Below are 11,827 nucleotides of genomic sequence, written 5' to 3' on the forward strand. Positions count from 1 at the left end.
GGACCAGATGTTTAAAAAATAAATAATCTTGGTTTCTTGCAGCCTTCTAAAGAAAAAATGGCCCCTTTTCCCAGAAAAGTGCCTGTAAAAATCCACAAATTATATATACTATATATTACACCACATATATACACACACATACACACACACACAGCTATGTAAAAACAAAGCAGTGGTGAAAAAAGAAAAATGTTAAAAAAAACGCTATATGTATCTATTTGTCTCCAAAATAATGTAAAGTTCTAAGAATCTAAACCAACACATCTGGTTTGTAAACTCCTTATTTTTAGGTGTAAAATAAATTGGTTTTTGTTTTTTGTTTTTATGCCACTAAAAATTTCATTTAACCTCTTTAATTTCAAAGTTGCAAAACGACAGACCTTTTTGCCAAAAAACACAGGTTTAATTAGTGCTGCTTGGCGTGCCTTGCAATTTAGCATTTACTCTTAAGGGGTAACAATTCTTTACAACATTTAAAATGGTTTTAAATAAAAACCAATCATGGCTCGATAGGGCAGTCAAAATTCAGAAAAAATTGAAAAAAATTCTAAAGTCTTTTTGTTTGGTTGGTTGGTTTTTTGTACAATTAGCAAATTAAGAGCTGTATAAAATAATACAAAATTAACAGTCACCCTCTGAAGCAACAGCAAAAGGTAAGGTGCACAAAACAAAAAGATAGCAATGTTAAAAACAACTGAGCCTTAAAATCTCTGTGTAATCAGACTGTCACTTTTTATAAGGGAATAAAAAACTTGGTAAAAACAAAAGTTATTATCCGTCTATGTAAAATTAATAATGGTGTTACTGTTTTTAAAAAGTTATAGCGTAAAAAAATGTGCATTTCCCTAGAACATGTGCAGTGATATATTGTAAAAGGGGTTATTGTTATCATTAAACATCAAAATAAATTTAATTAAGCTACCCCTGCTAACAACTTATAGTTGTATAGATTTTTGAAAAAAATCCTTTAAACTATGGTAATGAAGCTCTCACTATTACGCTGGTGAATAAACTTAATCGCTTAACTATCCGTCCGAAACCTAGTAATTTTTGTATGCTTTTCAGTTAATCTCTGTTATATCCAAAATTGATGTCACCCAGGTGACTGCCCCAAAACAGGAGTGCTATATTAATAATTTTAAATATCCCTGATAACAAAAAATAAAAAAACAGTTAATTTGTGAAACCCAGTGATTTTTGGTCATAGCCGGAGCTTGACCAAAAAGGAGGGATGTGAAAGTAGACATTAAATTATATTGTAGAATAATAAGACTGGATTAAGAAATGTTGTCCCTGCACCTTTAAGCAAAATTGTTGGACATTGTGCATCCAGGTGATCAGGAACACAGGACATTAGTATAGAACAATTGCACTGTTTTAAGGGCAATTGGAAAAGTATTAGCCTTAGATCGATATCCATAACAGTAAAGTTAACGTGAAATATGCATCGCTGTGTCACAGGTGGTTTTTTTCCTGTTCTGTTGCTTTCTTGCCCTTTTCTAAACGCCTGCCCTTCATCTGTATAAAATAAAATGTTGTTGTCGCTTGTATTGGTGCCTCACATTATCTGGGTGTATTAGCATAGGTGCTGTGCTAAATAATAACAGAGTTGGTCTGGACAAACTGTGATGTCCGGAGTCTAACTTAACAAGCAAGTGCCATTACTTAAGGAAACCACCATTAACCAGACTATAACTGTAAAGAAACAAAGTCCTCCCCCAACCTCCACAGTGTCTCACATAAACCTTTGAGACGACAAAGATCCAAGGAAATACTTACTGATTCCAAGTAGCTAGTAAACCACTCTGGAGGCTTTTCATTGGTCCCTTCAGCTTCGTTTTGATTTAGCTTTTGCTGTAGAGCCAAAAATAAATTGCAAACCGTAAATATATAATTTCCTTGTATGTATCACCAATTAATTTGGGAGTAATCAACAAAAACACCAAGTCCAAACACATACCACCACCATCCCCAAGGAACAGATAGAAGAGTTCTGAACATATTCCCCTCAAACACCTTTCACCATAAACAGAGTTTCAGTCTCCTAGAAGAACACTGGAAGCCATGTAAGCAAGCCACTGTCTGCAGATACTAAGTTTTACTGAAAGCTTCCTCCATTACTAGCACTAGATGCAAAATTACACACTGACAGCTAGAGAAAATGACTTGAGAGCAGATAGTTTGTATTACAGAGAATTACAGAGGGAATCAAATTTCAGAGTGGTAGCCGAGTTAGTCTGTATCAGCAAAAACAACATGGATCCTTGCGGCACCTTAGAGACTAACACATTTATTTAGGCACAAGCTTTCATGGGCTAGAACCCACTTCATCAAGGCTCTAGGAATCTAACAATCACACCTCTTCTAATGTTTAAGACTCTGTCTTTGATATTAAGGATTCCTTCATCCTAATATCAGACCAAACAAATCTCCCCCAGTTACATCCAATCAACTTTACTGATTTCAGTGGGTTTGAACAGGTGTGACCAAGAAGCAAAATTTTGACCAAGCCTCCATCTCGTGTACAGGCAGATGACTACCAGCTTGCAATAATATGCTATCAAGTGAAACATTTCAGAATCATTTGTTTTGAACAATACAGCTCTGTATCCTACCTGTGCAGTGGTTTCCCTTTCAGCCTTTATGTCCTGCCCTAAGGCCTGAGCAAGCATGGAATAGTGTGAGAGAGGTCTCTTTCCATCTTTGGGAATGGACAGTTTTTCTAATCCAGCTTTTTCACAGACTTGCATGGAACAGGAATGCGCAGTTTCACTTGGAAGGGAGTTTACTTGATACACTTTCATTTGGAGCTGATTTCCTTGTGTAACTGCAATCTAAGTAAACAATGCATGATGCATTCACTTCCCATTCTTGCCATTTCACTAGCAACAAGCAAGTTTTCCTGCAGAGACATTTCCGTCATACCATTGTAGTATAAGCCAAAAAAGCAAATGACATGCCAGAATAGTCAGCTGGTCTCTATTACCAAATAAAATCATAAGAAAGTCATAATATAAATGGAAGGGAAAGTAGACAGAGCTTTTGTAGGTTTTGCTAAATCCACAACAGAGCAATTTGTCTGACCTGATAAACAGGATGACTGTGAAAAACTTTAGCCCTGGAGCAGTCAGGAGATTACTTCACAGTTCTTTTGTTCTTGAATATTTAAACGTTATTTCAAGAACAGAAATTCAAATCTGAACCAAGCGCTGAAAGGACTTTTCTTGTGCTAGTTACACAGCAAGTGGTTTACAGTTTATAGCTGCTCTAACAAATTAACCTTAGATACAGCAGCTGAGCTCACCACCACTGTAGTTTACATTATTCAAGAATGCAGGACTGGACCTTGTAGGTGGTAAGGCCTTTAAGAGTCTGGAAGACCATGCTTTCGAGTCCCTTTTACATTCTCTGCATAATGTTTTGTTTTTTAAGATGGGAAACATTTGCTAAGTCAGTGTAACAATATTTTGGCCTGGAAGAATTATTCTAATAAAGTCTTCAAACTAGCATCTAAAAATAGACAACTTTATAAGCAGGTTGTTCTGATTCCCTACATGCCACATGCCTGAGAAAAATCCAGCACTACATGGATTTCCATTATAGAGATTTTTGAAGATATTAGAAAAAGTTACAGGGACCAGTTACCTTCAGAGCTTCTTCATATTCCTCTAAAAGAAAAAAGAAAAAATGTTATGGTCTGAGACATGGAAATAGTCACACATGGGGGCATTTAGCATATGCTATTTGGGTTCCTGTGTCAGGACAAGAGTGCTCTTCCTCAGGGACTCAATAGCATTTAAAGGACCTTCTGCAATTTACAAAAGTAGCACAAAAGATAGTACATACACCTGCAGTCTGGCAATGTAACATTCCTCCCTTCATTTCTACCCATTTCTCATAATTCCCATACAACAAGCCAATGGATGACAAAAAAAAAAAATCTTAGAACTCCGCAGAAGACTTGAGTGTCAGGACCTACCCGGGTAGAAATTCTTGATATCAGCAGCCTTGATGGACAAAACAGCCCTTCATTTATGAAGAGCTTGAGTGAGGAACATGATAAAGCCAGCATCCAGCACCCAAGCATGGATTCCCCATCCAGGGAACTTTAGGGGGAGGAACGATTGGGAATTGGTCCTGCTCTGAGCAGGGGGTTGGACTAGATGACCTCCTGAGGTCCCTTAGAACCCTGATATTCTAAGATTCTATGATATTCTATGATTCTATGAAGAGATGCCACTCACACAAAACAAAAGCAGAACAATTTCATGAGGGCGACAGAACTAGCCAACACTCCACAGGCTTTTTAATAACTACAGTTTAAAAACCATCTCTCTATATAGCTTCCAGCAAAGCTAATAAGTCAGGGAGACAACAGAAGGATGATTAAAAGGAGAGTTTTAAGAATAGTAGTGCTACAGATTTTCAGAAGCCCAGACCTTCCCTCTTCACCACTGAGATGCCCTGACTTGGCACTGCCTAGCAGTACCATGTTTCCCCAGAAACCTAAGCAGTGCTATTATTTTACTGAAAATAATAAACCAAGTATGAAAAGCAAAGTAATATCTTACCTTCGCTATTGACAGAGACCTGTGAAGAGACAGAATAATGAGCAAAAGCCACATCATTAATGTTTCCTAATACTACTCCCCGTATGTTCCAACTACATTTGAAAATGTATTCAAATAAAATTATTTCTTATTCAGAATTTCAGAAACACTGTCTTACTTCTGTTACCTCATCCTCATCTCCACTCAGGTGTTACTTCATCCTGCGGCATCTTGTTATTAACCTAGATTGTATGCTCTTTGGGTCTTTTTACTAGATTTATATACCAATCCCCAACTGAGGCCTTGAGGCACAATCCTGTTTACTAGAAGCAAGTTGGAAAAGATTCCATCCGCATCTTTGGGCCATTGACAGAAACATCACATGAGCAGGGTCTGACCTATTACCTTTCAAGGTATAATGCTCAACTGAATTAGACAGAAACCAGCCCCATCTCCTACAGTTTGCCTGATTAGTAAGTCTGCACAGAAAAGTTACTAATCTGTAGCATAAGACAGATCCTATTTCATCACTACAGACTGTTGATTCTGAAGATTCTTTGTTAAACTTGCCCAGAGAGTACCTAGTCTTCATAAGTGTGCCTTAAAACGTAAAGGAAGACACCATTCCTGTAATCTTTTTCTGGAGACAACACAATACTGATCTGTTTGCTAAAGTAAAGTACCAAATAGGGCTCTCCTCAAAGCTTCCAGAAGTGGTGTCTTTTCTCCCAACATACAAGAAGAGCTGCGAGCGATCCAACAGGGGCAGTGTTCAGGAGCTATCTGAGAGTTTTATTGTGATCTAAACCTCTAACTATATATTGAGAGGCAGTGAGTGTGTCAGGTTATACCATGCAGGAAGTTACCCCAAAAGAACAATTAAAAATAGGCAATTTATTCACTCGGAAGGGAAGCATCACTTCATAGAGACCATGGAGTTTGAATAAGACATGCAAAGAAATTGAATGCTTCATGTCATAGTAACAAACCTAAATTTTCCATGAGAAACAGCATGGACTAAGGAGCTAGGGCTTTGCAGTGGCTGGGAACACAAGTAGCTACAACCCTGTGAGTCTTCAGGAACAGGAACATCCCTCCCACATAACAGCATGGAGCTATTACAGGTTTTCAGTAGGCCATGGGAGATGGCAACAGGACAGCAGCTTTCCATCTTTTTTAAACAGGAACATCCCATTTTACAAGAGGGGAAACCAGCAAAGTGAATCTTGCATGAGGAGCTTCAGTGTTCCAAAAGGAGTTAACTCGGACCTGTCTAACACAACACAAACCATTTGCCTGAACAACCAACTACAAACCATCAACTGGTTACTGGCCTCACACTAATGTTTGGGGGGGGGGGGGGGGGACGACACACACAACAGGAATCACTAATGTAAGTACCTCATCATTATCCTCATCCATGTATTTGATCTGAATGTTGTTTAGATCAAATGAAACTTTCACCTGCAAGTAAAAATAAAGAGAGTGAGACAGGAACTCAGCTAGTCACAGTTATTAAGAGGGGAGATGGTTAAACTCTCTCCTCTCCCATTGTCTCTCATTTGAGATCAATTAAGTTTTATGAAATCCATTTTTCTGCAGTCAAGTTACATCCCTCTCTCTGCCTTTCCTTTAGGCCTTACACAATTTAAATACCTATCATGACAAAGGGCAATACTCCCCTTTGATCCCTTCTTCCTTAGTTAATATGCACCTAAACCCAAGCTTCATTTAGCAACCTTTCCACTGAAATGGGATTTACACAAGGTTAATGGTCCTATTCTGTATAAACACCCTGCAGTAAAGAATGGCTGAGGCAAACTATTCTTAAGCACCTGCACTTTTACACAAACAAGCAATCAGGAGACATGGTATCAGAAATCATACGAAGAGCCTTTTTTTTCCACATACCTGATTCACTTGTCCCCTTGGGTTTTCAGATACTGAAGCTACACAAGCACTCAAGAGTGAAGTACCTTACTCCTGCATTACCAACTGCCTAATACTATGCTCTGTAGGACCACAGGGAATCTCTAACTTCATGTATTTCAGATTCAGGAAAATGGTTCAATGCAGCCATTCCGTATTTTGCATTAGCAGAAGACCCTGAATGGCTCCAAATGAGCCATAAACGAAGGCAGATGTTTCCTACTGTGATAAGTCTTTGAGGGCCATGTATGTTTTCACAATTATGAAATTTACATAAGCAAACAATCCTTTTCTTTTCCGAAGCAGACTCAACTCTCTCTACTTGACACAAGGAATAATTATATATGGGCCAGGTTTCTGCAATTCTGAACCTAGTAGAGACAACCAGTGGGGGTGGAAGACAAGTGAAAGCTGAGTTTCTTATACAGTAGTTTCCTGAGAAACTGAGCAACTCCCCAGTGTAATAACTACAATCAGTGTAGTGTATCAGGACAACAAATGCAGTTGTCCCCAGTAGTATACCCCAGAATCAGCACCTTTGAAAAGTGGTCTCAGCACTCCTAATAGAATCTGTCTCTGCAGGTTTATCATTGCAGATAATTTAGAGATAAAATGGCAAAGCTCCCAGATGAGAAACTGCAACACTGAATGTTTTGGAGCATCTGCCCCAGCACTCAAGTATCTCAATGGAGCTATAGGAAGCACTGCAAGTGACTCATGTCCCTCGCTCCCGGTGTGAGTAGGAAATTGGAGTACAGACCTAACGGTCCTGTCCTTTTCTGCCCCTTAGAAACATCCGAATAGCTTGTCATGCCAAGAAAGTATTCTGAATCTGAACTACAACTCCTCCCAGAACATTAAAGTGCCGCTCTCAAGGGAGTTAGTGCTGTTCAGTTCCTGAATACAAGGATGAGAGCTGTGAAGCAGGGCCCTCTCCCAAGATGTATCATTCAAAGATAACAGCCTAGTCTTAGATAGTGATGGAAAGTAGAGATATAAGCTGATAATTGCCCATGATGTCAAGATGCATCTTTGTGAGGGTATGAACATAAGAACAAACGAACAAAAACAGGAAAAAGATGGGGGAGTTACTGCAGGTGGAAACAAATTTGGTGCATTATTTCTGCTATGGCTAATGGAATTGTGAACTCTCCCAGACAGCTTTCCCAATGAAAGAGTTTAACTAGAAAATGTTGGTAATGCAAATCAAATCTAACACTTTTCAGCGACCAGTCACCTACCATATGATATATAGATTGGTACAAATGACTGTACGAGTCTACACACGCAGCTTATATGCAAGATAAACACTTGCATCCAAAAGGCAAACCAGTCCATAAAAAAGCACTAACATAACAAGAAGCTGAAAACTCTTCTGAGGTGCAGTGGAATTGCTGACATAACAAAGATCAAGTTTCAGGAGAACCAGTCATAGCCAATGCAGAGAACCATTAAGGTACGTCATTTCCCTATATCTATTTTGGTAGGGAAGGGAATTAAGAGGTTGAGGACTAGTCAGTGCATTTGATGGTGGAAAAAGCCTAAATCTGAATCCTTAGTTGTTAGTGCTGTGGAAAGAACAGGATATGGAGACATTATATCTTACTTTCAAACAAGCCAAATGAAAGATTCCAACTTTCACAATAAAATATAATTTCACCCCAAAAACTAGTTTGTTGCATCCAATATTAGAAAACACAATCAACAGTAAAAGGGAGCAAGATTGGTGGGATTTAGAGAGACAAAGAGAAAAAAAAACAGATGATAGCATAATTATGACTCCCAAGGCTGAAAAGGAAAGGGAGAGAAGCTTCATTTTTAAAGTTTCCACAGATTAATCAAACATAAGAACTTCACTATGATTTTGAAATAACATAACCAAATTGGATTAGTATTCAAGGCAACTTGAGCTTTACGTTAGGTTTACTAAGGCCACGTCTTCACTGTATCAGCCACGTGCTCCTAGTGTGGACGCAGTTTATAGCAGCAAAGCTGCACTTTTACCATACTGCCACCACTAAAGAAAACAAGATATACCAGTAAAAGTGCAGTTTTGCCAATATAACTGCATCTACGCTAGGGGCTTCTATGGGCACAACTACATTGGCCAGAGATACTTCTTTTCACATCCCTGACCAACACAGCTACACCAGCAGAAATATGTAGCAGAGACGGAGCTAACAGCTTAATGAAGTCTAGACGATCTTGTGTTTAACTGCATCAATAAAAGGAACTTTAAGAACTTTTCACAGTGGCAATTATCTATTTTAACATGCCCTTTAATTTGCTTTTCTCAAAAGAAATACAATTGCCTATATTAAAAATAAATGTTCTTTAATTCCTAGATTTCTATGAAAGTTGGAAAGAGACAGGATAGTATACAGGATCCATCAACACAATTACAAAACTCACCATGGCTTCTACATCAGCCCAGGTAGTGTTTGATGAATCTGAAACCAGGAAACTCTGAGTCTCACCTCTAAAAGTCACACTGAGGTTTACCTGGGGCTCCATGCTGTGGGGCTATGGAAAAAGAAAGATTGTTACCCTAAAATATGTTAAGACATTTCAGGCCAAAGTCTCTTCTGTGGAAACGGAATGAACTCCACTGACTTCACTGGAATTGTGAATTTAGTCCTTAATATTTAAGATTTGAACAAAAACTGTTAAAACAACAAAAGTGATCTTAACTGAAATGCTTGCAGCCCTTTTGTTTGTCCAGGAACTAATGACAGCTTTGCTCACACAAAGGACACATGAGTTTTCAGCTATTTCTCTTCACAAATTAGCCATCAAACAGAGACTTCAACAGGAGTCTTGGCTCCCTGTCAATACTGGAAATTTGCTATACCTCTTCCAACAACTGTTTACATTGCAACCTAGAGTCAGGCTGCTAGCAGCAATTCCTTCCCTCAGTCCTGAAGGGGCTAGGATGTACTCATGATTGATCATACAGCTGAGTGAGTGATCACTGCCCTTTCAGGCAATCTCCACACAGCTTGTCTCTGTGCTTCAGGTAACCAAGCTTTTCTGGCACTCTGTTTTGTAGTCAATACATTTGTGAGAAGCAGGAAACAATAACTAGATTTTGCAGAACCTGCATTAACCTCACTGCTGCTAACCTTAGAGCATCAGGCAAGGCCGCTTGTGGTCCAGGGGGCCGCTCCCAGGCCATATTTCCAGACGAAACTGCCCTAAAGCTGATGCCAGCTGTGAGAGAGCTGCCCAACACCTCGATAGGATTTAAAGCCAAGGTCACTCCTTTCAAATTGGATGCCCAGAACCCAGCTTTCAGGAGCTGAATGGTCTGTGGGATAACAGCTACCAGAGATCAGCACCCATGCAAGGCAGAGTGGGTGCCTGACTCCAGGTGCAGGATTCGCTGCCTGTGCTAACAACGCAGGGCCACAGGGTGGTCAGGTAGTGAGAGTGCAGTGCCTTGTCCATGCCTGGGGGCTGAAAGCGGTAACGGGCCAGGTAGAGGGTACAGAGTCAGCGAAGGGAGCAGATGATCAGGCCAAGCAAAGGGCGCGGGACAGAGCTGGCCAGGCTGAGGGAGCAGTGGGGGATCAGGGGGCTGGCAGGCCAGGCCCGGTGCCAGTGGGGCATCAGGGGGCTGTGACTGGGCTGGGCCCACGGCCAGTGGGGCATCGGGGGACATCTGGGGAGCTGTGACGGGTCCGGACCCAGGGGCCAGCGGCGGATCGGGGGGGCTGTGACCGGGCGGACCCAGCGGCGGATCGGGGGCGCTGTGACCGACGACCTGGCGAAGACCCTAGCACGGCGGATCGGAGTGAGTCGCTTGTACCTGTTATGTTGTGGCCTATTATTCGTTTTTTAGTCTTTTTGTTGAATTAGGAGTGTGGACCGCTATTCGGGGCCCAGGGCGGCTCAACGAGTCGGAGATGCGAGCTGTATGAGTAATGGGGGGCGGATCTAGTGACCGGGCCGGGCCGGGCCAGGGGATGCAGTGGTCGGAATCGGGGGTGGGGATGTGGTAAGGTGTGGCGTGGTTGACCGGGCCGGGCCCAGGCGGATCGAGGGGGGCCGGGCCCAGGCGGATCGGGGGGCTGTGACAGGGCCGGGCCCAGGGCCCAGTGGGGTATGAGGGGGGGTTGTGACCGGGCCAGGCCCAGCGTGGGATCGTGGGGGCTGTGACCGGCCCAGGGCCCAGTGGGGGATGGGGAGGCTGTGACCGGGCCAGGCCGGACAGCCGCATACGTGGCTAGGGAGTGACGCTACCACTCAAGATGCACACACAGCCCAGGGGCCTGCAGCGAGAGGCTTGTGAGGGCCCCCGAGCACGGGGGGCGGATCGGGGAGCCCGCTCGGAGTTCATGGATCTGCCCCGGGGTCGGGCAGGGGGCACCGGGGGAAGTACCCGGCTGGGCACAGTCTCCCTCTGGGCCGGGCCACACCGCCGCTGGGGTTCCTTACCCGCCTGAGGCCGGTCCCGGCAGGGAAGCAGGGCGGTTCAGCGGTACCCTGGGCAGGGGAAAGCTGCCGGTGCCGCTCGCTCCTCACTGTTGTGACAGAGGCTCCTAACATGGCGGATTCACCTCATCTGCCCCGCGCCATTTACTGCCACCCGATTGGTCTGCGCACCTGCCACTCAAAGCCTCCCTGCTTTGGATTGGTCTCAACAGAGAGGGGTGGAGCCACGTGTCTGGGGACCACAACAATAAACAAGAGGGGAGAGAGAGGCTGGATCCGGGGCAGAGCGGTTTCCAACATCCTCCACTACCGGGGTGAACTACCGCTGCCGGCACGCAGCCCCCTTAAGACGGCAACTCCCGGCATGCACAGCGTCGTCGCCGCAAGTTTCAGCGCACGACGTTCCTCGCCTCACCCGGTACCACAACTCCCAAGATGCCTCACTCTGATTACTACAGTTCCCAGCATACACCACTCCCCAGAAGGTCCGCCGTGTGCAGTGCACGCTGGGAGTCGTAGTCCCTGTTGGGGAGGCATGTACCTCCTAGGCTGGGCCTGGCTCCAAACATTGCCCCACTCGGTGAGGGAATCTAGGCCTGCACGAACATCAGGCCTCGCAGCTCACTTTCCGCCTGTGACGGAATAAACAAGCTCAATGGTCACATGGGGTAGCACAACCAATTAGGTGTTCTTCTACCCTGTGACCCTCACTTCCGGGCGCGCGAACAGTCATGTGGCTGTGGAGAGCCAATAAGGAGACACTCTTCTCCCCATGTGACGCGAACTCGAATATGTGATAGGCTGCTTTGGTGCGGTGGTTTCCTAGGTGATGGAAAAGGCGCGAAAAACCTTCAGCTCGAGTGAGGTGCTGGGAGAGTGAGTGTGGGAGAGGAACAGGGATGGGGGAGGGGATG

General features: G+C 43.3%; 2 protein-coding genes across 6 annotated transcripts in view; one reads left to right on the forward strand and one right to left on the reverse strand.

The window, feature by feature from the left end:
* Positions 1-11,549, reverse strand: part of NBR1 (NBR1 autophagy cargo receptor) — a 31,761-nt gene extending 20,212 nt beyond the window's left edge. For 3 of the 5 annotated variants that reach the window (XM_032772707.2, XM_075059724.1, XM_075059723.1), the window contains exons 1-8: positions 11,455-11,549; positions 10,917-11,145; positions 8,892-9,002; positions 5,952-6,014; positions 4,572-4,590; positions 3,646-3,668; positions 2,616-2,834; positions 1,780-1,854 (exon numbers count right to left, since the gene is read on the reverse strand). In XM_032772707.2, coding sequence (XP_032628598.1) covers positions 1,780-1,854; positions 2,616-2,834; positions 3,646-3,668; positions 4,572-4,590; positions 5,952-6,014; positions 8,892-9,002; positions 10,917-11,027 — 621 coding nt within the window. In that variant the 5' untranslated portion in view covers positions 11,028-11,145; positions 11,455-11,549. Of the gene's footprint in view, positions 1-1,779; positions 1,855-2,615; positions 2,835-3,645; positions 3,669-4,571; positions 4,591-5,951; positions 6,015-8,891; positions 9,003-9,601; positions 9,691-10,916; positions 11,146-11,454 lie in introns of those variants that run through there. The other 2 variants (XM_032772709.2, XM_032772708.2) reach the window with 2 other exon arrangements.
* A 118-nt stretch (positions 11,550-11,667) lies between these two features.
* Positions 11,668-11,827, forward strand: part of BRCA1 (BRCA1 DNA repair associated) — a 54,761-nt gene continuing 54,601 nt past the window's right edge. The window contains exon 1 of the mRNA XM_075059568.1: positions 11,668-11,789. The gene's annotated coding sequence lies outside the window, so the exon portion shown is untranslated. The remainder of the gene's footprint in view (positions 11,790-11,827) is intronic.

This window comes from Chelonoidis abingdonii, chromosome 21, assembly GCF_003597395.2.
Source record: "Chelonoidis abingdonii isolate Lonesome George chromosome 21, CheloAbing_2.0, whole genome shotgun sequence".
Lineage (NCBI taxonomy): Eukaryota > Metazoa > Chordata > Testudines > Testudinidae > Chelonoidis > Chelonoidis abingdonii.